We start from the raw sequence: 27191 nt of genomic DNA, 5'->3' as shown, positions 1-27191 counted from the left end.
CCCCGTTGACCTCCTTCTTCATGAGAGATTGACCTTGTATCCCGCTCTCGTGTCTTTGAAAGCGCAAACTCGAAACCACCCCAAAGATGATCGCTGTATGACACGTGTGAGATATCGTAGCCCTACGTATCGCATTCCATGCCCGTGCAAATTGATAATTAAATACCTACAATGCGGAAGGTGATATCCGTAAAGGCGAGTGAAATTAATAACGTAACGTATGCACAGCACGTGGCCATGGATTATGGTCAATGCTAACTATAGGTGCAAGGGTACTTGAATCGAAACGATCGATTTGGGTGGAATACTCCATGTATAGCAAGGAGTATTCACCTCAAATCGGATGCGATTATACATATTAAATTGGACGAATCTCGGCCATGTCTCCTATCCTTGACATAGTGCTTCTCTCCCTTGGAGAAAGCTTTGTTTGTCGTTAAATGTTCTATCGAACCGATTATTACGTTAACCAATGTATGAAATATATTACATATCACCTTGACGTATAAATAATTTGAACTGTCAAATAACGCTATTAGTCCGTAATAACCGAATTACAAATCATTCGTTCATTCATTCATTCCTTCATTCATTTATTCATTCATAATTCGTAATAATTTTTCAGAATAATAACCTAAAAATCAATTATTTTACACAAAATTGTATGGTAACTAAGAAGGGTACCCCGATAGCAAATGAACGAATACGAGCAAAGATGGATGTGCGACGCGGGAATTTTAAATATGCCCAACATTCCCGTACCGTAACACTCATTCGAATTTATTAAAACAATGAAATATAATTTTTTCTTTAAATAAAACCCAGCTATTACTATCTGCTTATATAATAAAGGTTGAATTTTAGTACTATTTTATACATACTCATGAAAATTCGACAGTGTCACATGACAACGAAAATATTATCATTACCTTGAGAATTCTATTATTATTTGCACTCGCTCAATCATTATAGTAAACTACAAACACACATTGTCATGTGACAAGTGGAAAAAGCATAAGACCTTTCTGTTCGGCGGTTGGTATGAATTCCCGCCAATTTCCTTCATATTTCGAATGCCTTGACACTAGCGACGATGTTAATGCGTCTAGTGCCGGAAGTGCGTCAGGCGCGCGGGTAAACGTCTAATTTTGAACGGGCTGGCCGTGGACGCATTTTATCAAGCCAATACACGCATAGTGACCGTGAAAACAGGCAGGAAGGCTTAGTGTCGCAAGACACGCGGGGAAAGGTCACGAATTCGGGAACAGGGTACGCGTTGAAGGTGCACGAAGTGTCAGGGTCCCAAGGTGCGGTCGTGCCAGAAGATTGAACCTGCGCAGAAGTCTGCACGTGACCTGCGCAGCTATTCTTAGCGGAGGTCCGTTCAACGAGAGGAACTCTGCCTCGCTCACTCGTCGTCCGGCGCGCGTCCGATTCGTAGGGGTGTTCTCCTCTTCCTTTTGTTAACCCGTTTCTCTCACACGCTAAACTACTCGACACAAAATGTCTGGTCTTGCGGATCCCGTTGCTTTCGTGAAGGATTTCGCGGCCGGTGGTATCGCCGCCGCTATCTCCAAAACGGCGGTCGCTCCGATCGAGCGTGTGAAGCTGTTGCTGCAGGTACAGCACATTTCCAAGCAAATCTCCGAAGAACAGCGTTACAAGGGTGAGTTTCCATAAAATCGCGAGTATATTCGACCGTTTGTTAGCCGGTAGTTGTAAGTCAAAAAAAAAAGAAGTTCGAGCAGCATGGGTCACGAGGCACTGCACGTAACAGCAGAAGAACGGTAGACATTCGGGACATGTGACAGTTTGAAGTATTTCACTCATGTCGACGTTCCGAAACTGCCAACCGATTCCGTTTAGCTCGTACGCGACGGTTAGACTGAGATTCCCGTTATGTAATGCCGTTTCGTGCTATAGCGGCGAGCCGGGTACATCCAGAGCGCTCTAATTTCCTACTTTATGTAACGATCATGAACTTTTCGGGGGCTTACATAACTTTTGCGATATCGATTGAATGGGAAGTCGTGGTTTTCTGACAAACCAGTGGGTCGATATTCGATAAGATGACTCGCCTACCAGATGGCAGCGCGTGGCTTTGCTCTTTGAACAAGATTCCGTGTGCCGATCGATGACTGAGCGGCTCAATATGGCCGTCTTTTCTGCTGCAAAGTGGAATTATAGAATTTGCAATTTTTCATAATGAATATTTTTCACGAGGGATTTGAGGATATTCGTATTTATTCAGAATGAAATATATGAACGAAAAATAATTATTGTTTATCTTAAGAGAAGATAGGAAATTTGATACTAAGATGTAAAATATAAACGTGGTATTCTATTAACGGGTATCGTTGGAATTATTTCAATTAGAATTTCGCAAAGACAGCTTTAAAATGAATTATGCATTGCTGTTAGTTTTCTGATATAGTAGTTTTATTTGTTTAACGTATATACTGTAATGTAAATTAAAATTATAGTTATTTTCTGACCTTGACAATATGAAAGAATCATTAAGACTAAACGTTGAAAATCTGTAGTTTTTTCTTCAGTTAAACCTACAAAGAGGAAATTTTGAAGCAAAATTATCTATACTTGTATGAAATGAATATCCATTATTGATTTATTACATAATAATTTATAGTTGATATAATGTGTAGATACTATAATTTAATAATATAGTAATGAAAGATTTGTTTTAATTTATTAATTGTTAACGAATTTATGTTTATGAAAAATAAATCCATTTAAATAAATTTCTGAATTTCCGTAAATAACTGTTCGTTCTTTAGGTATGGTCGACTGCTTTATTCGCATTCCAAAGGAACAAGGATTCTCAAGTTACTGGCGTGGTAACCTGGCCAATGTTATCCGATACTTCCCAACTCAGGCTTTGAACTTTGCCTTCAAAGACAAGTACAAACAAGTTTTCCTTGGTGGTGTTGACAAAAATACTCAGTTCATGCGCTACTTCCTTGGTAATCTTGCCTCTGGTGGTGCTGCTGGTGCTACATCTCTATGTTTTGTCTACCCGCTCGACTTTGCCAGAACTAGGTATTGTCTTTAGACTGAAAATTGTATTAATTTTAATATAAGTTTCAAAATTAATAACAGGTCACAAGAATTTTGTGAAATAATTACAAAAAACGATTACTTCTAGGTTGGCTGCTGATGTAGGCAAAGCTGGAGGAGAACGTGAATTTACAGGTCTTGGTAATTGCTTGTCTAAGATTTTCAAGGCTGACGGTATTGTTGGTCTGTACCGTGGATTTGGTGTATCCGTCCAGGGTATCATTATCTACCGTGCAGCCTACTTTGGTTTCTATGACACTGCCCGTGGTATGCTGCCAGACCCCAAGAAAACACCATTTGTAGTTTCATGGGGTATTGCTCAAGTAAGTAATCTCTTCTATCTCAAGTTTATGTGTACAATTATAATTTATCTATTAATAATTATTGTATTTTTTTCCACAGGCTGTAACGACTGTTGCCGGTATTGTATCTTATCCATTTGACACAGTACGTAGGCGTATGATGATGCAGTCCGGTCGCGCCAAATCTGAAATTTTGTATAAGAGCACTCTTCACTGTTGGTCCACTATCTACAAATCAGAAGGTGGTAATGCTTTCTTCAAGGGAGCTTTCTCCAACGTTCTCCGTGGTACCGGTGGTGCGCTCGTATTGGTACTTTATGATGAAATTAAGAAACTCCTTTAAATTGTTAAAATGATCATTAACTCATTACTTTCACAATCACAATTACAAAAGTACCATCTTTATTATCCTCACCATCCGATTTGAAAGCAGTCATGAGATTGAGTGATTCCCACAATCACCGTCGAGAAATACTAAACAAACTGTCGAGATATTAAAGAACTAAGAAAAAAAAGAATCCAGACTGAGGAGTTTTGGTAGTAACCTGTGAAATGCATGAAACTCGGCAGAATACGTATCTTGATTGTAGAAGAAAATTCGCTTAATTTATTGCCGGATTCAGTATTTCCTAACAGCAGTTCACATGTGCTATTTTCATATTCCACTTTCATAAAAACGGAGGAGGAGGAGATAGAGGAGAGATAAGATATATTTATAATATATCTATCGAATGAAAGATGTGGATTAACATCATTATGAGTATATGAAACATTTAATACATGTGGCTACGTAGATGATGGTTGGATCACTAAGTAGTGAAAATAATTACCTAACAAAAAAGTGAACGTATACATCTAATTGAGCGAGGGAAGGACGCGCGACGAAATGTCATTACGGCGATGGCGGGACGCGTAGACTTGGGCCACCCCCCGCCCATATTCTCGGCCCGTTGTAGATAATTAATAAACGATCATGATATCAGTAATGTTCATCGAGTTTCAATGAACAGTAATTTAATTTCGCACTACAACAACTACGTGTAAGATAATGAGAACCGTTACTCCGTACGTATGCATCTAATCTGTTCATGTTAGGATGCATGCAAAAGAAACAGCAGAATCAATAAAAGTGATCTAAAATGTCATATATGCATTGTTCCTTTGTCCCTTCAGCCAATATAGCGTAATCTTATTAAAATATGTATACATAGTGAAATAAATTACACATTTCATTCATTGAAAAAACGTGAACAACAAATGTACTTAATCAACTCTTGTGTAGTAAAATGGTATATTTTCTTTTAGAATAATTACATTCAGCATACACTAGACATTATGTCATACAGTTCATTCATTGATTTCTTAGTACAAACACTCAAAATAAAAAGCACAAAACTTCAACTCATAATATCATTAATTTACTGATGCAGCAAATGAATGATTTCAAGGAAATGTTTTCCTGTTTAACTTTCATTTCTCATCCTGCTTACACTTGAAGTTTTTAGAATGCTTTTACACACATACAATCTTTTCAATACGCTTGTCTTATACGAAAATGAAAAATCTATATATTATTTCTATATAACTTTAACATTAAGTTGAATGATCGATACATATATAAGCGAGTTGTGTTACCTATTTTTGATATTTACACAGTACAAAAGAGATCCACAAAACACTAGTAAGGAATGACAGAAAATCTTGGGACACAATATACAGCATTCAATCTTATATACATTCTTTGAGCAGTAATTTTAAGAAACGCATCATACGGTCGTTCTGTTAGAATCTCCTGCAATCATGTCTAAAATTCGACTAAGACCAGGCATATTTAAAATAGTACCTAATACAGGTAATCTTCGTAAAAAGTTTATTGCAACTGGTAGAAAACCACTGTAATAATAAAGATAAAAATGAAACTTTATAAACATTATATAAATACATAATTATATATACATTTAAATTATCAAACAATTGGCAGTTACATACCTGAATAATAATACAAAACCATATGTTTCTATGATCATTCCAATGATGGGAAAACCAAGAAGTACAACAATAATGCCTCCTAAGAACGAGATGCTGGCTTTTATCTTATGTCTTTGGAAAAAGAAATTTAGAGTTCTCTTTGGACCGATAACACATGCCAATCCAGATATAAATAGAATCTGTGTACGAACAATACATCAATTAAAAATGTACAGTAATGCAAACTGTTAAGGCTTACAAAAATACATATGAAAAATTCTTACGTTTCCAATAGCAAGCAAACCCTTATCGAAAAGTAATAATACGCCAAGGAAAAGAAATGATATTCCAAAACCAGCGAGTCCTACTCCAATCTCTAAAATTATAATATTGTCACAATATTTGAAGTTGACTCACGTTTTCGATTATCATACTGTATGAAATTTTCAATAGATTACTATATTTCTTTGCAAGCCATAAAATTGCGAATAACTTACTCTGTGTATCTGTGATTTCAAACATTATTTTTTATTTATTTGCAGTGTCAAGTTTTTAAATTACTTTAACAATAATGTTTCGAAAAGATTTAGGTAACTATTCCACCACTATGTAGAACCTAACCTATATCCACGTCATTAGATGTGGTATGACACGATTCAACCGATTACTGTTTTTCATCACCTTGCAAGAACTGTAAAATGAATAGTTCGTGTGCGTTTTCGTAACCACATTAGCAATAGTATTCATTAAGTTTAAAAATATCGACTATTCAATGGTCAAGTGAACGCTTTCACACACCCATGCGCATGAGATTTTACGTGAATCTATTCTTGCCCGTCATTGCTTGGTGCACGTGCTTTTTCGCGATGGTTTACGTGAATTCACACTTTCACGTTAAATATATTTAATTTGCAAAGGGATAACAAAAATTTCCATAATTATTATTGTTTGGGAATAAATTTTATTTCCTGTTTTTAGGTGTAATGCTCACAATTCTGTTTCATGCACGCCTCGATTTGTCTATTTAATAAGTCAATTGCAGATTAAATATATTTGTATATGTATAAAACTGTATAACGCTAATAAAATAATAAATAATAAGGATTTCATTCAACTTCGGCGAAGTTGAAAGAAATTAAATAAATTCTTATGTAATTCTTTGTGAATTAATATATATATGTATATATATGTATATATACACATACATGAATTTGCATATTTATTAATAAATTACACTTTAAAATCTATTTCTTTATTAGACATTAATTAGATATAACTACTTATGCGGGTCTCGGATAAGGGGGCTGTACAAAATAACGATAAATTTATTATCCAGTACGAATTTCTTATACAAACAACATATTATACATAGTTATTTTAGAATGTTTTATCGGATGATGGAATGATGATCGCTAATGAAAGTAAAAATGACATTATTTTACAAACAGCAATAAAACGATGGGCTCGATCATTAACCGTTAATATGGCTATAACTTAAATCTACATACGACATAAAAAACATTATTTACAGATATTTGTTTCAAGGTACATTAACATCGCGTCGGTCGATTGATTTAACACATCAAGGACGATCTCAGCCACTGGAAAAAAACAAAAAAATCAATTACACAGATATTTTTTTTACGTAACTGAATCACTAGAAGTACCAATGTTCTTTATCTTTTAATAACACTCTCTAGCAAATTTTCTATAATCAATTGTAACTTTAAAAAATAGAATGTTTATTGGTACACCTACATGTTAAATAAAAAATAAATAAATATATACCTCTGCTAGGCTTAATTTTATAGTTCCATTCTGCAAGGGATCTTTACTCTCGAATATTCCTGAAATTATAATAAAAAATATTAATTGATACAATTATTGAAATTATTTATCCTTTTTATTATAAAAGCATGGAAATTGATTTGCATACCGAACGCGTCACTCAAGTGCAATATCGCTGAGACGAAATCACCGAATCTGAGCGTCCCATCCTTTCTCATGTATCGTAGAATTAAAATTGATAGCACGTCCGTGTTCAATTGAAATCCTAATTAAAGCAATCTTTCTTTCATTCGAACTCCTTTTGTTTGTACATATTTTAACACGACGTGGATATACCGCTCGTCAACCTACCAACTTCCAGCAAGGCGTCGCGTAAACGTTCAGCCTTAAGGATACCAGTCTTCTCTTTAGTGTGTTTCTTGAATGCAGCTTGCCAGTACTTCAAACTGCACATGAGATCCTTGAAATCGTTGAACTTTAACCGACCGCTACCAGAGCTCTGTTCAATATTAATTTAAGGAAAATCGAGAGAAATAAAAAGAATAACTATCGATGTCGAAGCTCGAAGTCGCCATTATGGTGGCGTTTGGCTACAAAGAATTAATAATAAGGTACAATAGGGTTGATAATATTAGATATAATGGGAAAGTTCAATCTGTTAATGTCATCTCGAGTCTCCAAAGATGAGCCATTCTACAGAAATGGAATCCACAAATTACCATTACGCTGGGGAGAGGTCATTAGTAACGAAACAAATGATATTGTACAATAAATATTAATAAACGTATTAAAAATATATTATTTTCTTTTAATTAAAAAACGAACAGAAGTTTCCGGTAGATCTAATATATTATAGTCCCATATGTATATGATATGATTTATGTGCAAATCATCACTGACCAAAAACAATTTGCATTTTTTATAGTGTTTTTATAGTTCAAGCTTAGTAAGTTGCACATGATTGTAAAACGTAAAATTCTAAATATTGAAATTAATCCCAAGGATACGTCCATTGTGAGGACCACTTGTCGACAAACTTCCATGCAAGCGCAGCTTTTGATGTAGTCTGTGAATGAAATACAATAATCAAATACATATTTGCATTTCAGGAACAACCGTAATATTACGATAATATTTTCAAGCTAATTTTAACGAGAAATCGCACTTAATTCAAGGGTCAAAGCTATTTTATTGTAACGCTTCATACATTAACGCATTATATAAAAATTGATATTAAAACAAAAAATTTATGATTTTTAAATTACAATTAACTCGACGTACATTATTTTAAGATTCATGCAATTTTTTTAAATTAATCATTTGAGTTGCATTTTTAAACCTGTAATGGGTTCATTGTTTCCTTACCGTTCGGTAAACAAGCCTCGAGAAGCTCTTGTAGTTCAAAAGCGTTCACTGTTCTGTGTTCATCGGCGAGTTGCAGGAAAACTGCTTCATACTGCGAGAAACCCTTGCCTTCAAGGGGTGGTGCTTTCACGATGGCCGACTTCATCAAGGACGGCGGTGTATCCAAAAGTCTGATGGAATTTTAATCAGTTTAGCATCAATTTTAATGTATCCACGATAGAAATTTGTTTTCATTTTTCTAAACTTGATTGTCGTATTTAGTAAATTTTTGCTAAATACTGGAACAGTTTATTATTAACCCTTCGCACTCAAGAGACGATTCACTGTCGCCATTTGGTTTGATATAATATCATATATTATATAATGTGACTAGACATAAAATATTAAAATATGATAGTTCTATCTATTGGTTCTATTTAATTATTTCTGTTTAATAAATGAAAAGTGTAATCAATATTTTATTAGAAAATAATAAATATATATAAGTATGAACTTTTGAATGCAAAGAGTAAAAGTAACAATTTCGCTCGCGTTTAAAATACTTATTTAAAATACCTTTTACAATGTGTAGAATTTTTAATCGACTTTGGATAATATTATACATTATGTTATTATATTATAAATATGATGAAAATAAAAATATTATATTATAAATTAATATTATAGTATTAAGCTAGAGTCCGATGATCATGTTTTTGCACTTACTTGAGTTCCAAGGGCTTACTACTGTACACTCGCAATGTGAAACTTGTTTCCTGCGTGGGCTCGAAGGTGGTCGGCACTAACAAATAACCGCCTTGTTCTAATTGACACCTGTGGCTCACTTGCCGGCTGTTCGTGTACTGCGAGTTCACCAATGACTTATTTTTCTTGAAAAATTTTCTGTTTATGGACTCCGTGTTGTTCTTCGGCAATGTGTATGCTGTAAAGCCTATGACCTTAAACAGAATATCAATCAATGAATATTCTCAGAAAATAAACGTCTAAGCCTTCATATCTTCATATGTCAGAATTATATATATTCAAATGGCCATAAAAGGATCAGAACAGATTTGATTTCTAAATAAATTTTAATTACTTTCTTGCAAAGTAATCGACAAGAATTAAAGTTACAAATAAAAGAACATCATTTTTAATTGTACTTGTCCATGCAAGATAATTGAACTGGTTTATCGGTGACCACCATGGCAGTCAACGTGTTAAAGTTCAAATCCAAAAACACTGCTTTGTTAAACAGTCCTTTGTATCTACGATATTGTAAGAACCTCTTACTTTTGGTTCCATGATGGAATGTTGGTTCAACGAAACAATCACTTCCTCCATCTCGCTAAGAATCAGGTGCAACTGCGGGTTGATGTGGAAAGTTTCTGCAACAGGAATGCATTGGTTGCCGATGTTAGATTAGCACTAGGGGTTTACATCGATTTTGATTGATGCAATAGCACGAATATGCATTCCAATGATCTATCTATCTCTGATTTCCAAGATCTAAACGAATCAATTTTTCTAGGAATAATAGAATAAAGTATACAATAAACGTCCGTAAACTCAGCATCAATCCTTTCAGACCCGACGCGCACATTATAATGTACACTGTTTTACTGCTTCGATATCTGATCAAATATTAAAACTGTGACAGGCATTTCAACTTATCATAGAAAAAATCTATCTAGTCACTGCATTTATTTGCAGTAGTGCACATCCTATTGATGATGTTAGTATTGCCAAATCTAGATTTATAATTCGGTGTATTCAATAGAGGATCGTGTCTGAGGGAATGATTTGATATATTTAATTTTATTTGATTGATCAGTTCAAGACAGTCTATCTTGTTGTTCAAAATGTTATGTGATAGTGGCGATTCATTGATGACTCTTCAATGTTCAAGCGCTTTAATGTTGAATCTTGACATAATTGGGGAGCAATCATGTTCATTATACGCCATTGCATTTCTACTCTTATACGCAAGAAACCTTAAAAAACGGTGTTGCACCTTTCCTGAAGTATAAGTGTAACGTTACTGATGATGCATTGAATGGCTGTCCATTGTTATTAGGTAAGTGAACATAATTCTATATAAAAATCAGGTTCTAAGGGGTTAAACTTTTGCTTTGGCGAACGTTTACAGCCCCGTAATATCGAAGCTTCCAGCGTCGAATTGATTGAAGCAGACCGTAAAACGAACCTTGATTGTTTCGACATCCTCCCGCGGTAACGCCTCTCCTCCAGCTGCCTTGATAGAGTTTCATTTGCCAAGTGTGCTTGCTATGCAACGACGGCTCGTCCCTCGACGTTTCGGCGTCGAGATGCACGACTTCCAGGTGAGTGAACGTTCTCACGAAGTCTGAGTAAGAAATCCTGCGCAAATGAATTTTTATTCATTTTTATTCATTTTTACTGACCACAGAAGAGCCTTTCTTAATTTCCTTCAATCTCAACCCTTCAGCCGCGACATCTCCAAACGATCATCTCCTGTTGTTCACCGAAGTCGGAAATAATTAAAGGGGAACACAGAGACGATACACGATATTCAATTATTTCAATAATTCAACGGTGCGTCGGTTTAATGGAATAGCGAATTTATTACGGCAATTGAAATTTATTGAACGGGCATACGCGTATAGGTACTCCCTTTCGATCGGTAGGGGAAGTTGAAACGTTTTTAAGAATGTTTTTATGTACCTGCACCGGCGTCATGCGATTTAGCACCGTGAGAATACACTGTGGATCAATAATTAAGCTGAGCAATAGAGTTTAGAGGAGATAAATCATATGTTCGTTGCGAAATTCCGGTGCTAGTGGTAGTGGTATTCAATAGTCAGACGTACTAACTTGTATTGCTTCGACTGTACAAGGATAACAGTAAAATTAAGAAGAATAATTTTCGCCCTATTTGACTATTTTTACTATTGACTTATATATTTCGCTTTCACATATCAATTTATAGTTTTCACTTTTGTATGTTAACAACATTGATCTATAATTTATTTCTAAACTATTATCGATACGACTATTCTGTTATTGATGATTTACTGAAAAAACAGAAAAATTCTAGGTATATTCCATGTTTATATTTGTTCTGTATAGTAAGTGATAACAGGAGAATCATATTTAATTTGAATTTAAAAGAATTGAGTAATATTCATGCTTGTTAAATTGTATTTAATATCAAGAATAGTGTTAAGTTCCACTATTATTCAGCTACTTATGTTACAAATATTTTCATTTGACATCAGGTTCCTTCTTTCAATTGTTTTTAAACGATTTGGAAGATCATCACCGTGACGGTCAACGTGTTAACACGTTCGCGACCGTTGACGTGAATTCACGTTTCTTCAAGTTCTGTTCTTCGTTTCAAACAACAGATCGTTAAAAGACTAATACTTCAAAACAAATTCTCGAATTTCTGACCCTTGACGTTTTACCGTCGGAAATTTGCAGCAATTAGATTTTCTTCATTTTCACCGGACAATCACATTGTGCGCCGGCCCCGCAATAATGCGAGATTTTTAGTCTATCATTTAATTGCTACATTTAACATTTTAGATATGTATAACATAAATCTAAAATAAGATTACAAAATCGAATTCCTTATTCTTTTTAATAAATTACAAATTTTGGTTTGATTGATGTTTAAAAATATATTAATATAATCATCGACGCTCCTGTTTCTAGTAGCTGCAAATCAGCCGGCGTACAATGTGTTAAGTAGTGCAGTGTGCGTGGAAGGGCGTAGATAGCGTTAAAAAAAAATTCGTTTAACTCACCAGAATTCCCCCTCGGCCATGTTTCTGACCGCTAAACGTTCCCTTTCCATCGGCGGTATTTCATCCCATTCGAGGCCACCTCTTGCCCAAGCACCGACGTACTCCCCACCAGGACCAAGAGGATTTCTTAATTTTACTAACGGGACTGCCTCGCCACTGAATGTCTCCACCTGCATTTTACGCAATGATACATCATGGCACACGAATGGGGACAATCGCAGAACATCTAAATAGTTTCACGAACGAGAAAAAAACATTTTTTCGGTTGGGCACTCCGCTACACGTGTATAGTATGAATTTATACAGAACGGCGGTAACACAGTTATTTTCGAAAAGGTGTCATATCATATTCATTCTATTTAATTACGTGCAAAATTTGAAACTTTACATTGAAATGAAGAAATATTTTATTTAACTGTATGTAAAATTTGAAAATTTACATTGAATGGAAGGTGAATGTAATATGAAAGGATACGAAAAGAAAGGGCAATAAAAATAAATAAACAAACAAAACAAACATTTTGCAGTTTCGTTCGAGAAACTTCATATATTTCTTCATAAACTTCGTATATTTGGGTATGCTATTTTTCGTCATACTCACCCTTACAATAGCGTAGAGTCTGTAATTGATGCCCATTTGGATGCCATTGGCGAGTTTTTCCGTGCTGGCGCGAATCTGGGTTAGAATGAATTGAAACGATTACTCGAATGAATGATCAATTTCAACGAACAAAACTCTTTCTTAGTTGTCGCGCGTACTTGAGAGTTAAAATTATCCATTTTTCGGTTTTTTAAAGACTTCATCATTAAAACGTTTCATTGGTTCTTAACTGTTTAGATTTAAAATAAATGTTATTAGCATTGAGTTTGGTACCGCGAAATAATAAAAAGGCTTTTCCCGTGTAACAATTGCAATAATAATAAAAATGGCTTCAAGGATATACTATTTTATGCATTTTACATGTTCAAAAGATTTAAACTATACCTGTAATAATAAAGTAAAATACATTCCACGGTGATTATTTGATTTTCTATTTAAAGGGAAATGTTCAAAATCAATATATAACTATAGGCTCATATTTAGACCTGAAAAGTTTGCAGAGAATCTTGGTCTAGGAATCAATTTCTTTTTAATGGACCTTGGAGTGTAGACCTTTAGGTCTTAGATTTAATTGCCAAAATCAGAACTTCAGACTTAAACTATTTCAAAGTGTTTCGAAGATAAATCCTCGAACTGTGTTACGATTGTAAGTTCTGTTCTAAGCAAGCATAGGTATTCAAGATTCACCCTTGCGTGCTACAAATCAGACTCCGACCGTATTCAATTCAAGCATTAATTGCTCCATTTACAGGCCAAAACGACTAACTCCATTATCTACATTTTTTTTTCAAATTTTAATACTGAAATACTTAAATGGTTCTTTACACGTGTAATTTAATTAAACTTTTTTGCTTCTTATTTCGCAGAGTTAATCATTTCAGTAAACAGACAGCCTGATTCTAGTATGCAAGATTCACTTCGGACGAATTTGATCCTCTTAATCTTAGGCTGACATCTAATTCGCATCCTCCATGAAATCGATTAGTTTTTATCATATGATTCCGAGTGGATCAAATTAATCTTTTTCGATCCTAGCGAGTATCTTCGCGAGTCGATAGATAGAGGCCACCTGAAAGGTACTTACGTAGTTCTATTTGGTCAGGGTGGAAAATTAATTAGTAACGTAAACCATGGATATCTAATACGCTGCTCGCGTTAAATAGTATTACTGTCTTGCGAGATTATATAAGTTTCAAGCAGGGCCGCGCCAACCCGAGGGTGCACGGGTTGAGTATCGCAGCACTGTCGTCAGTTTTTATTGCAGTTTCGACTGGTTACGTGTCCATATTGACGAATAGCAAATTAGTATCGCAAACGAGATGACTGAAGGCAAAAACTGACCAACTAGACCTACATTCCTCAGTCTAGCCAAGCGATAGGCGAGAAATATAATATGTAATCCTTATAAAAATTATAACAATAGATTTTTTTTTGATTTCTTCATATATTAATTATAACATTGAAATTAAAAGTGTTTATTTTTCAAATCATTTCGGATATCTAATGTTAACTTATGGCTCAAGACTGAAAATCGTTCGTTGTTTTCAATGGGCGGCACATCTGTAATTTTCGTAACGTACCATTCCACAAAGGCAACTATTTTACCAAATAGCACGTACAAACAAAATTTTAAACTTACTAATGTCTAAACAAGAAAAGGTTCATTCAAATATATATTAATCTCAAAAAATTATCGCAGATTCGTTACACGCCTTCTAAAATAATTGTATATGATTAAAATTACCGGTACCGTAGAAAATGTTAGCAAAACATTAGCGATCGGCAATATGTTAACCCTGCGGACGAAGATTCTTTGAAATATACGAAACCTTCAGCAGATTAAGATAAATAATACACCATTGCTTAATTAACAGGAAAAAAACTACATGCTGATCTCTTGTTGTTTGACTAATTCAATCATTTGTTCGCGACTTAGCTTTCCAAATATAACAATTTCATCTTGCTAGAATGCCGACATTCGTCCGCAAAGAGTTAATAAACAAGATCACGTTCAGAATACGAAGCCATCTTACCTGCTGCTGATTGTTATTTACTGTACAGGTGATTAGGGACGTCATATCGAGAAGTTTCGCGAGTGCCCTCCCGCAGGCGGTCGGGTCCTGGCGTATCGCGATGCTCTCCGTGATTCCCCCCGTGAGATCAGACAGCCCGTCCAAGAGGGTGCCATACTTGAGCGCCTCGTACGAGCCGTGGAGCCTGGAAACCAGTCGAAACGAAAATGAGTTTCACTGCGGTAAGCTGGTCATGGGATTCCCCGGCGATCGGCCATCAATTACGCGTAACCGGGGTCGCGGAAGGCGCGCGAGAAATCTCTCCGGTGCCGTTCCAACGAGACCATTCGTATGTACGTATAATACAGCTCTCACGCTTGAGCAAGCTCCTACAAGTTAACACGTTGAATGCCGCACGATTTCATAGAACACAATATATAAAACGGAAAGAATTTAATGTCAACCCTAATCGTACCACGTGTTTTTATAACGTATCATACCACGATGTGACTCTTAGTCACTTATGAGAATAAAAAGTTCATATGTGACTCAAAGTCACATCGTGGTTCGATTAGGGGTAAATCATTCGATTTAATTGCATTATTATTATTGCATATTCATCGAGCTGAATGTCACCGCATTAGCTAGCATTATTTGTAATATAGAAATGTTCCTAGATAATCGTCGTTTAATTGAATGAACCATAGTAATTGGATTTGGTTGGGGGTCATCAGTCGCCCTCGTGGCATTCAATGTGTTAAAAATGCAAAGGGACAAGGGGAAAACGACCGCTTTTCAACTCATTTTTGTTATCGACCGAGTCGCGTAAACGAAGAACGCAAATGAAACAGAATACGGTACAGTGAGATGCTGTAGCGGCAGCTTCCTACACTCTGCCAATAGAGGGCTACGAGATCTAAAAGCCTTTTATCCTTCCTGCTCTGTCATTACCGATTTGTATATATATATATATGTTACGGTAAATTCGATTAATCCAGGAATTATACAAACCCCCCCGGCAATTATGCATAATTGCTAATAAGTATTGGAGAATAATTATACATAATCACCAGGGAATTTATGTAAAACTCCCGCTTTATCGTATTGCCCGTAACGCATACATTCCGAAAACCTCCAACATTTCTGAATACAGGATTTTTGAAAATTTTCCTGCTACTTCTTGCTTTATACCTACTATATCTACTTGCTGCTACCTAACCTTTACTTCACGGTTATTTCTTTTACATTATTTCAGAATTTTACGGGAACATACCGGAGGCAATTCTTTTTCTCCTCTTTTAACACTAGAACTACCGAGGAGTTAAATTGTCTTTTCGAAATTGTTCTGTAGAAACCTGAACAGTGCAATCATTGAGACTTCAGTTGGTTTGCGATTCAGTTTGTGTATTGCTAAACCAGTTTCCTTAGTACTTTCTCAAAGAAGCATCTGTTATCTGTCGAATAACTGAAAAACATGAAATCAGGAATGGGTCATTTTGATCCATCCGGTAGTTAAGTAACCAATCAGGCATCGCCTGATTAAACAAAACACGCACCCCTTGTCTAAGACACAGGTCTACCAGAAAATCTTATCGATTAAGTCCACTGGTCGATCCCCAACGAAACGCTCTCTCCTTCTCTCCTATTTTTTTTAATTCCTTCCTTCTTCAACGCCATTACGTCCATGTTCATTTTCCACCGTTATATTTCACTTTGTCGTATTCTGTTTCATTTGCGCTCTTCGTTTACGTGACTCGGCCAATAATAAAAATGAGTCCAAATCGGGGCGTCAACGTTGCTATAATTAGGGCAACGATCATCGGGAGTGGCGTCTTCCTCTTGCCCTTCTGCACTTTTAACTTGGTGGACCTTGTTCAAGATGTGAGAGCTGCACTGCAAGAGTACTTCGCAACGTGTGTGCTCGTGAAAGGGCGAACCGCGGTGAAAACCTGCGAAGAGTCTTTCTAGCAAGGTTGCCAGACCGGACCATACAGGGAAAGCGGACGTCTAGAAAATTTGTTGACCCGCGCGACCTTCTTCTTTACCCGAGTGCCCGGAGGTTCGAGTAACCTGGGTATCCACGTGTGTGATCGTGATTTCTCACACGCTCGTCATCGATCCTCGATGAAAGTACCATTCCTAGCTTTAGATCGTTAATCTCTCGGTAGAAGCTTAGACATGTTTCCCATCGTTCGCGAATCGTGAATAGAATTTCAGGTGGAAATCAGTGGAAATGTTAGGATATAGTGGATTTAATAGTTTCGCGGCTGGGATAGTGCAAGTTGTTTTCCTAAAATAACTGTTTCGAACTGTTGTATATCGGTTCCGACTGAAACAGTTATGGAGAACCGACATACAGTCATAATTATTATTATATCGGTGCTATATCGGTTCTATAATTGTTATTTCTTGGTCTCCCATTTCTTTCCGAGAGAAACATTCAATTGTTTTCACTTGTATGAATTCAGGAAATGAACTGTTCATAGATCTGGGCCATTCAGTTAAGTGGATTCAATTATACGCACAGAAGACCGCGTTGTTAGCGTACATGAGTGTCAATGAACAGAGATGTCGCGATCATCCACGTCCAACCGTAACAGAAAAATAGAGAAGCAAGAGAAAAGAAACAGCTACAAGGTAAATGCGTAAACAATCGTAAATACATGCATGTCCATATGTTTATCGTGAATAAGCGTTAACCTCTTGTCTTACAATAACGTTTGGGACTCGCGGTGAAGATTTTAAACAGAATTTAATAAACATAAATATTACTCCATTATTGTGAATTCAAATGAAATATTATCCGTTATCAATTATTATATTTTAGAGTAAAGCTCGACATAGAATACGCACAGAACTTATCCCTGTTTTAAATAAATAATTGACGAGAAAGTTGTAATAACCACAGTTGAGAAACAAATCATAAGACAAGGGGTTAATAAAGAAATGTGTCATGCCCGTCCACACCGAACTGTAACAAAAAAAAATAGAAAGGCAAGAGATGGAAAGAAAGAACGTAGATCTCGCGAGGATTGATAAAGCCAGCAGCCGACGAAAATCAGGAGAGAAACCGATCATATCTGTTGCACGGTGCTGTTTCCTACAGGGAATTAGCATTTTAGAGATAACGGGGTTTTCTCTAGGCTCGTCCTACCGGCAACGCCGACGCCTCGAATGCGTTTTATCTGGCCCGAGCTTTCGTTTACGCGCGTGTAGAAGCACGGCGGCCAGGTTAATCTCTAAACCGTAACCATTCACACGGGCGAGCCCAGTCACATGGCATGGGTATTTTCTCAGGGAAGACGAGCGGAACGCGAGGAGCGGATCCGTTTTCCAATTATGCCTGGTATGGCCTTCCGAATCGGTGTTCCGCGATTCACCGTCGCGGCAAAAGGATCTGCGGAATGACTGTTCCGAAGCGGATTGAAAATGGGACGAGACAACTGGGTAATGATGCTCGCCCGTTTCATTGATTGAGCTGTGTTCAACGGAAATGAATGTTTGACGTGGATAGATGGACGGCTAGGCGGTTGGGCTCGGATACAAGGTGTCGGATTATTTGAGATTTATTTGTTTGTTAACACTAGAACTACCAAGCACCGAAATTGACTTTTTGAATTTCCTCTATAGAAACTACAAAAGTACAGCTATTGAAGCTTTAATTGATTTACAATTCAGTTTGGGTATTGCCAAATCAATTTCTTTAATCACTTCTCAGAGAAGAATCTGTTATGTTCTTAATAATCGCAAAAAGAAGAAATCAGGAATCGGTCATTTTGACCCGTTCGGTTAGTTCTAGTGTTAACACGCTGCCACGAAAAACACCAGCGTTTCATGTTTCTCTTATTATTTCCGTAGCAAAGCTAAAGAGGAAGAATTATTCATTATTCGGTACCACAATTCTTGCGTTACATTATTATCAAGTTATTCACGCTGCAGAACATTTTTTTTCATCAGTTATCTTACAAGTCATAATTATTTCCTCGTTAATATCTTAGTAAATCTTGTTTGTAACCGATTTTAATGAAACTATGAAATATTGCGAGAAATGCATATTTTGAACAACTTTTTCCTTTGAACAAAATGTCGTTGACATTTAGTTTCTGAGGTAATCGCGAAAAACTTTTGTTACCACTAAATTGAATTCTGTTTATGTGAGCGCGTTTGTGAGATGACACAAGCATAGCCGCGCGGTGTTGCGGCCGCTGCTAAGGTATAATCATTTCCTCGTTATTTGGAAGCTCCGGTCACTGGTGACCGCTGTGGCAGTCAATGTGTTAACACCTACATAACCAACTAAATGGGGAGATCTCCCAGTTTTCCATCGGCAATGCATTCCCATTTATTTTGTTTACTTTCCTATTATTCAGTAAACTTCAAACTGGAGATTTTAATGAATTCTATTGATTGAGTTCAATTAAAGTTAATGAAAAAGGTTATAGTTACATAGTTTCTTCTCAGGCGGTTGCCTAAGTGTTAAGGTAAAGATGTTGATAACTAAACCAGTTAAGACTATAAGGTATATTGTGTAATACTTTTTTATTGTCATTATTTCTTATTGTATATTATATATAATATAAGGATATTATAAACTATTTATTATATTATACGTTATAAATAATATCATTATTATGTTACAAATACAAACATACTTATATATGCATATAAATATTTATGTAACCTTAATTAGCTGGTTATTGGTACATTTACCTTATAGAAATAGAATCTGAAGGGTCAAGACTATTCGTATGATCGATGAAATTTATTTAAATGGAATTTCTTGATTACGGTAGTTTACGTAGGGATGTGACCAGTGTCGCGATCTAATCATATGATTTATGGTTTAATCATGACCGCCGTAATGAAAGCACGATTGTGTGCAGAATAGGCTGTTGTTGAGCCTGCCGGGCAGATGGCGAATTGAGCAGAGAATTCTGTGGAGTTAATGATAATGAATTTATAGAAAGATTGGTAACTGTAAGTATGTCTTTCTGATAGCTGCCATTTCCGAGATTGCAACTTCTTAATCTAAAGATTAAAAAATAAACGAAGGCGATAAGAAGTGTTTATCTTATCAACATTACCAGCAATTACTATTAGTCATATTAGAGGGATTTAAAGTTTTATAATTTTCTTTTAGTATTCTTAAATATATTGCAATTATTTATAGATCAAGAATAAAAACTAGAAACCCCAGAACGATCTTTTTTAAGTGCCAAAATTGCGACCATTTTAATGTCCTACATACAGGATACTCTTTTCTACTAAATTTCTTCGCTATATAGAAATATCCAACATTATCCACTGAGATATAGACGACAGTTTTCGAAACTAACTAATAAGAGAACATACATAAATTAAGGAACAAAGCTTTTCGAATTCAAATTCTATATTTAAATTAAATTTCACATATCAACGCATTATGCAACGCTTAATATTGCATATAAGACTTTATAATTTTGCTATATTAAATCAGGTGGCTGAGAGTCATCACTCAAGTGCAAAGAGTTAAACATACACCTCAGCAGAAATACAGAAAGTTCTCATTATTTCGTTTGTTCTCCATCTTAAGTGTGTAATAAAAAATATTTAAATCAAAATGTTCTGTTGATTCGTATATTATTTCCATTCGATAGAGTCAATAATTTAATAAATATGTAATTACATAGAAAAATCAAGTGGTGACTGAGAGTTATCTCTCGAGTACAAAGGGTTAAACATATATTATGGTAGAAGTATAGAAACTTCCCATTATTTCATTTGTTCCCTATCTTAGGTTTCAAAGTGCTAAGTCAAGGACAGGAGGAAATTCGTGTAATGCGGAGGACATCTGCGATTGTCGCGGGGGTCAGCGTACCTAGGAACGATCTCGAAACACTCTGCTGACTGTGTGTGACTATACCGTTGTCAGTTTGTGAACAAACGGTAACGCGAGTTCTGCCATTGACGTACTTCCGTCCCGTGACCATCTAACGGGGTGATGAAGTCGCTTGTAGATGCGCAATGTCATTTGAAATCCGTTTCACGCTGCTGTCATCGCGTTACGGTTTCTGTCTTATACTGGGTGTGTTAATTAACTCGATTAATTCGTTAAAAATACCAGTGTTAATATTAGATACCGGAAAAAGTTCGTGCGGGTTCTTAAATGGAAATTTGAACACAGAGAACGTTTTTATAAAATAATTTTAATTTTATTTAATTTTATTTGATACCAACGGCATAAACACAACTTGTTGCTAATACCAATTTCATTAATTAAACTACTGAAGTATTCATTGAAATCAGACCTCAATTCATTGCTAACAAAAAAAAATCGCACGAATTTTTTGCGGTACCTAATAGTAATGATGCGATGTGAAAATATGTAACAGGAAAAGTTAGGAGGAGTAAGAAAGAATTTTCATATTGAAAATTAAAGTAATCTGAATAACGAATATGTCACAAATATTTATACGCTAGATCAAAATAGGACCGTGCATCTGAATTTAAAGAAAAGAGATTAGAGATTAAGATTTCGATACATCATTCAATCTTTGACGGAAAGAAATTTTAAAGATTTGAAAGATTCTCGTTCTTTTTTCTGATACTTAAAATTTCCATACATCATACAATTTCTGATGGAAAGGGTTTTTAAAGGTTTGAAGAATCCTCGTTCTTTTTTTCTGATATCTACAGTTTCCATACGTCATTCAATTTCTGATGGGAAGGGTTTTTAAAGGTTTGAAAAATTCTCGTCCGCAAAGGGTTAATGAGGGTTCGATTTTCGAGCGGCATCGACGGTGCACGATGTTGCGGTGGTTTCGTGGCCGCGGATACGAGCATGGACTGTGGTCACCGGTGCACTGACCTCCGATCCATTGCTGGCAAGCAACGAACCGACTACTCGCCGAGTGAAAGTATCCGCGGTTTATACTTGCTTAGCTGGCATGTGCGTGCACAAATATACGGTGCCCGCTGAATATAACCCGGCATACCGGCTTATCCTGAAGCTATGCCGAATTCTGATCTCTCGAGTCGGCCGGCACACGCGACGCGTATCGGCGGACATTCATTTTCTTCTTTTTTTTCTGCTCGAACGACGGACTGAACGGCTCGAGCTTTTACGGATTTCCGTTTATCGCGCGGGGGAGCGTTTCTCGACGGAACAGTTCCTTTTTTAACCTCGTGCGCTTAACAACATTGCTTTTTACCTCTACTTTGCGAAGGTTTTTGAATCTCGGTGATAAAGTACTCAGTTCGTTCTTTATGCACGTGATTACATCGATTTTTCCATGTTTGCTTTTTGCATTGGGAACCGAATTTAAAGGTTTCCCTTTTTAACACGTTCACTTGGTAATGTTGCTTTTTTGCTTCTGCTTTGGGAAGGTTTTTGAATTTCTGTGATGAAATATTTCGTTGATTCTTGGATTATCTTATTTAATTTGTAGTTCTTAATACTTTTTATTGCGGATAAATGAACGAAATAAAATGAAAATTTGTAGTGAACTTGTAATACTAATTTAGGTACATTCTATTCTATTCTATTCTATTCTATTCTATTCTATTCTATTCAATTATATCATATCATATCATATCATATATTATATTATTATATATCATACCATATTATATTATACTACGTCACACAACACAATACAATATAAAAATTTAATTTCCGATTCACAATACTTCATTCCAACAAACAAAAACTAAATAAACATGATAAATAAATTTATAATACCATAGTATATTATTTAATATTACGCAATATAATATAATATAATATAATAATAATAGTAAAAATTAATGCTCTGTAATGTTCTTACCAACATCAGTAAGTCTCCGCGGAATAGTCACGGCGTAATTGGAAGACGTAAAAACCGTACCTCCAGAACCGAAGCGCGACTCGAACGCGTTGCTCGGTGTACGCCGGCGATCCTCTTCGCCGGTTCAAGCACCGCGGCTACTGGATTTCTAATGGAAATCGCCGGAGAAGCGCGTCCAGCATAATTCTTTCGTTATTCGTTGGCACGCGATACCTATGAGCTTTCTAACTGATTTCAATACTCGTCGCCGCGATTAACCGATTCGTATCTTCGCTCTAAATGTAAAGTTTACTGGATAAATCAGAGATGCTCAGCTGAAAGTTATTCAAGCTTTCGATTGGAATTAATCGAAGAAATGTTTAAAAAAAAGGTCTAAACGAAAAATAAATTGTTTTGCACGTTTATAAAATTTTAAAATAAAATTTTGAAAAATTCTATTTTGCAACTCTATAGACGCGAAAGAACAATGTGTTTTTCGTTGAAACTTCTTTTCGCTATCTCCTGCTGTTCTGAAGATAATCCACGGAAAAGGAACGTTTGCATTTTTTCAAGGGGTGGCTCCACCCCTTCAAATTGAAATTCGGCACGAGAACAAAATTGCAATGTGCCAACCTTGAATGACTCTACTTGCACTTCAATTTCCGGGTTCGATACCTTTCTCTGTTAATCTTCCAAATACGAAAATTTCATCTCGCTGAAATGTCGACATTTGTCTGTATAGAATTAACCCTTTGTACTCGATTTATTTTCACTGTTGTTGGGTGCAAGCTTGTGTTTACTTTTACTTTTATATTTATTTTACTTATTATTATCATAATAAGGTTGAGTTTTTATAATCTTCTAAAGTGTGGTACCTTTTCAAATAATTTTTAACGTTCTATAATAAATTTGTATTGTCATCTGCAGCATGACATACGAGTGTAAAGGGTTAACACGCGCCTGTACTCAGCCCCGGACGTTCTCCGGATCGATGGGATCTATGGCGGCAGGGTTATCGTGGAAGAGGAAAGGTCAGGCAACAAACGATCCTCCTCGATCCGCGGCGAATAAGTGTGTCATTCGACCAGACGCCATCTTGGAGAACATTAAACCAGACCGAGCGGAATAGCAATGTATCGCCGTCACGAAAGTCATCGATGGATTATCATACGGGACGCATCGCTTCAGGAATTCCCACTGTTTCCCTCGAGACTTCTCGAAACGCCGCGGCGAACGTTGATTGAACACGTTCGCCGTTAGTCACGCGAGTAAGTCATCGTGACTGTGACTTTGTCATTTCGCGTGGCGAGAGAAATTAACACGTTCCATGCGAATGCTGGAGGATTAATGTTCATTGCGATGCAAAATTCTACGAATGTTGTAACATTCAAATTTATAAGTCACATTATCATGCATTTAATTCTATGCAACCTCAATTTTTTAAAATTATTAGGCACTTTAACTATTTGCGGTCGAATGCCGTCATACTGAAGACTTCGAGTTTTGGTACCTAAATTCGAAAGCTGCAAGTTAATAATTTGATTATGCAAATAACGAGAGATTGATATGCAGTTTTTTTTCTAGTATTTAGGACTGCGTTGCATAACTCAGCTTTTTTATGAAAAAGGTTTTTAAAAGTTTAAAAAATTCTCGTCCGCAAAGGGTCAACCGAAAGTTACTGAGTGTCTTTACAGCTCATTAACAGTTTTACTGTCCACGAACGTATCAACCGTCGAGAGGAAATATGGACCATTCGCTTGTTAATCATCAGCGGTGATTGACAACATAAGTACTTTCCGTTCAGGTCGTGTCAGTCACCGTTGCCCGACGATATATGTATAATTAACACGTTCGCTACCAGCGTCGCAGATTTGTGACGATCAATGTTTCATGTTTTGTGCAAACGAGAATAAATTATATTTACGTGTGTTTTCATTTAATATTGTAACGTGCGGTATAATGTGCAGGAATCCGTGGAGATTTTTCTTTCTTCATTATTATTTCTAGTTTGTGAAGACGATATTATGTCTGCTAATAATCGACGCTTTTCGAGAAGGTTTTCCAAAGCTAGCGAATATCTGCATTCATTTCATTCATTTCATTTTGTGACATTCTGACTTAGAGAAAATATACATAAATATAAAACAGGTCATAATTATACACCTAGAAGAAAGTTTATCTGTATTTAGGACGTCTCTAGCTAGAGTCCCCTTTAACTGTTCTAGTGCCAGGAGTCTTTGCAAATTACGCGGTTATTATATATATAATATATACATAATCATATTTTGTTGAAAAAATTCGATATATAGATGTTTTTAACTTTAACCGGTTAAAACGGCCAAATCGGCCACTGTGCGTCGTTAGACACGCTCAGCAATCGCTTTAATGATGTTTCCAAGATTGTTATCCTTTGGACGATAATGGGAACCGAGTAAAAGGTGTCGCGTGTCGTTACCGCCCAGTTTCTTTTCTCGTTGTCGCCGTTTTTAATGCGCCACGGCCGCGATTTTCGTCGACAACATAAAATTCTGTTATCGAACCAGACACCGCGCCGCGCAGGACGGGTTTTCTGTTTACTTTTCGCGCACGGAGGACGAACGAAAGCTGCGGGACACTCTGGGACCTTCAATTACTCCGCGCTACCATACAATTATCGTTAGAATTACGGTGATGCTCGGAAATTGCTGCATCTAGTGACGTAGCGCGCAGCGAAAATTGATGTTCGACTGCGAACGTTTCGTCGTAAAGTAAACGTACTGATGACTAATGTCCCGGCACCTAAGCATTCATATAAACGTTGATTGTTATTAACCCTTTCAGTGGTGAATACTGCCAGCTGAAAGGTTTCGTGTGGACAGAATACTTTTTCGCTTACAAGGAGAGTTTACGATAAGCATCATCGATTTTGGTGAAACTTTTTTTTATGAATCTAGTGCGATAATAAGCTGACCCATATTCGACCTCTTTCGTCAATACTCAGTATTTAAAAAGATGTTTAACAATTAATTTGTTCTAATTTCGAGAGATACTTAAATACTTCACTGCTGTATCAAGAGTTCGAATTCTTTTTCCTTCTTTTTTAATAGATATGTATTCTTTACTATTTTTCAAATGTTTCACTTTTCTTACTGTGTAAGGTTACACTGTTTGTTCCGATTTGATACAAAACCATACGTGAAAGTAATCTAATCTCTTCTACGTAAGATACAAAATGTTGAGCGTCACAAATATGTGACGTTGGTCGCGGAAGTGTTAATATAGGTACATTACTTACTGATTAAATTTCATAAAATTTCAAAATTCGGGCACTAGAACTGTTATTTATAGTGTATTAACGAAATTTTAATTTAAATATATTTTTCACGGTGAAAATTACGGTTAATGAATCTTTTTGAATTAAAAATGGTACAAACATTATCGATCTAAAGAAATCTTCAATATTATTATAAATTTTATGAGTAATATTTATGCATAAGTTGTCCTCATAGTCTTGGTTGATTGGTTATTGGTGTATTTCACTTGTCAAGGATTTACTGCCGCGAGTATCGGCGTATTTCCGAGGCCGAAAAGAGTTTACACTTTCGCTGTCACGTTGTCCGTACATGGATGACACCGTTTTCCGTTAGACGATAGAAATTACCTTTCACTGAGAGATCTTAAACGAAACAAATTTAGTGAAGATTGGAAAGATTAGAAAACATTGGTCGAACAGTTGCCACAACAAACCTTGACTTTATTAAATTAATATTTTTCTTGTTTCCTCATAATCAAAGTAGTTTAAAATTGACTGTAGCCAACGAATAATGAAAAAGACACGCGAACCAAATTGAAAGAAGTTCAAAAATCCATTTTAAAAATGCACAGTTAAACAATACAAATTGTTATGTTATATAAAATCTCATCGAAGCACTACAAATATTTGAGAATAAATCTTCGTAAATTGATAATGATAAAATAGATAAAATTAGAATTAATTTATTAAAGTTACAAAATAATATAATATTAAGATAGAAATTCATTTTAACAATGTTATAAACAAAAATATTATTGACGTAAATATTGAAAATTGATATAAACATTTAACAAACAAGGTTTACAAAACTCGGTGTGCATCAAATTGTCGTGTTCCGTAAACCTCTATACTGTTAAACATGATTTAAAGAACGAAGAAAAAAATACAAAAAAAAGGTACTTAAGAGCGACAGGTCGTGAAATTATAAAAGTCTTATATTTAATAGAATATTATTTTAAAACTATTACTTTCGTATTTGCCCGAACTTACGGGATAACTTAACAGTTCTATCAAACACAATTATAAATGGAATCATAGGACAGGAAGGGGTTAGCTTCAATTAAACACAAAATTGGCTAAATGTAATTCACGTTGACCATTTCGTTGGATATTTCGCTCGACCGATTGAACAGCTTCGATATCGATTTTCTCGAAATTGCGTGTTCGCGTCTAACCCTTTTTCTATCGGACGGCTGAATCGCGCGCGCGATGTGCCTTGCGCGTAATCGATTCTCCG

General features: G+C 35.9%; 3 protein-coding genes and 1 long non-coding RNA gene across 6 annotated transcripts in view; 2 read left to right on the top strand and 2 right to left on the bottom strand.

Moving 5' to 3' along the window:
• The first annotated feature begins 1395 nt into the window (after positions 1–1395).
• Ant (ADP/ATP translocase) lies at positions 1396–4522 on the top strand. Its single transcript, XM_031970470.2, has 4 exons — positions 1396–1666; positions 2796–3057; positions 3164–3398; positions 3478–4522. Exons 1-4 carry the CDS (start codon positions 1504–1506, stop codon positions 3718–3720), a joined length of 903 nt encoding a protein of 300 aa, XP_031826330.1. The 5' UTR covers positions 1396–1503; the 3' UTR covers positions 3721–4522.
• Positions 4523–4649: 127 nt separating this feature from the next.
• Positions 4650–6185, bottom strand: LOC116424276 (vesicle transport protein GOT1B). Its single transcript, XM_031970471.2, has 4 exons — positions 5843–6185; positions 5630–5721; positions 5367–5545; positions 4650–5270 (listed from the first exon to the last, which is right to left on the bottom strand). Exons 1-4 carry the CDS (start codon positions 5865–5867, stop codon positions 5144–5146), a joined length of 423 nt encoding a protein of 140 aa, XP_031826331.1. The 5' UTR covers positions 5868–6185; the 3' UTR covers positions 4650–5143.
• A 484-nt stretch (positions 6186–6669) lies between these two features.
• The window catches only part of CalpC (calpain C), an 80983-nt gene continuing 60461 nt past the window's right edge, over positions 6670–27191 (bottom strand). For all 3 annotated transcript variants that reach the window (XM_031970463.2, XM_031970465.2, XM_031970464.2), the window contains 12 exons: positions 14900–15083; positions 12867–12941; positions 12266–12435; positions 10684–10856; positions 9771–9865; positions 9204–9436; positions 8499–8668; positions 8141–8199; positions 7485–7632; positions 7282–7398; positions 7134–7192; positions 6670–6946 (listed from right to left, as the gene is read on the bottom strand). In XM_031970463.2, coding sequence (XP_031826323.1) covers positions 6920–6946; positions 7134–7192; positions 7282–7398; positions 7485–7632; positions 8141–8199; positions 8499–8668; positions 9204–9436; positions 9771–9865; positions 10684–10856; positions 12266–12435; positions 12867–12941; positions 14900–15083 — 1510 coding nt within the window. In that variant the 3' untranslated portion in view covers positions 6670–6919. The remainder of the gene's footprint in view (positions 6947–7133; positions 7193–7281; positions 7399–7484; positions 7633–8140; positions 8200–8498; positions 8669–9203; positions 9437–9770; positions 9866–10683; positions 10857–12265; positions 12436–12866; positions 12942–14899; positions 15084–27191) is intronic.
• On the top strand, positions 10755–24235 carry LOC116424278 (uncharacterized). The gene is made up of 5 exons (XR_004234431.2): positions 10755–10819; positions 14928–15120; positions 17365–17515; positions 18176–18425; positions 23590–24235. It is a non-coding gene; the product is annotated as an uncharacterized LOC116424278 (long non-coding RNA).

The sequence above is a fragment of the Nomia melanderi genome, chromosome 7 (assembly GCF_051020985.1).
Source record: "Nomia melanderi isolate GNS246 chromosome 7, iyNomMela1, whole genome shotgun sequence".
NCBI lineage: Eukaryota > Metazoa > Arthropoda > Insecta > Hymenoptera > Halictidae > Nomia > Nomia melanderi.
Note: the sequence above shows the minus strand (reverse complement) of the source record. Positions and strands in the feature narration are given on the sequence as shown.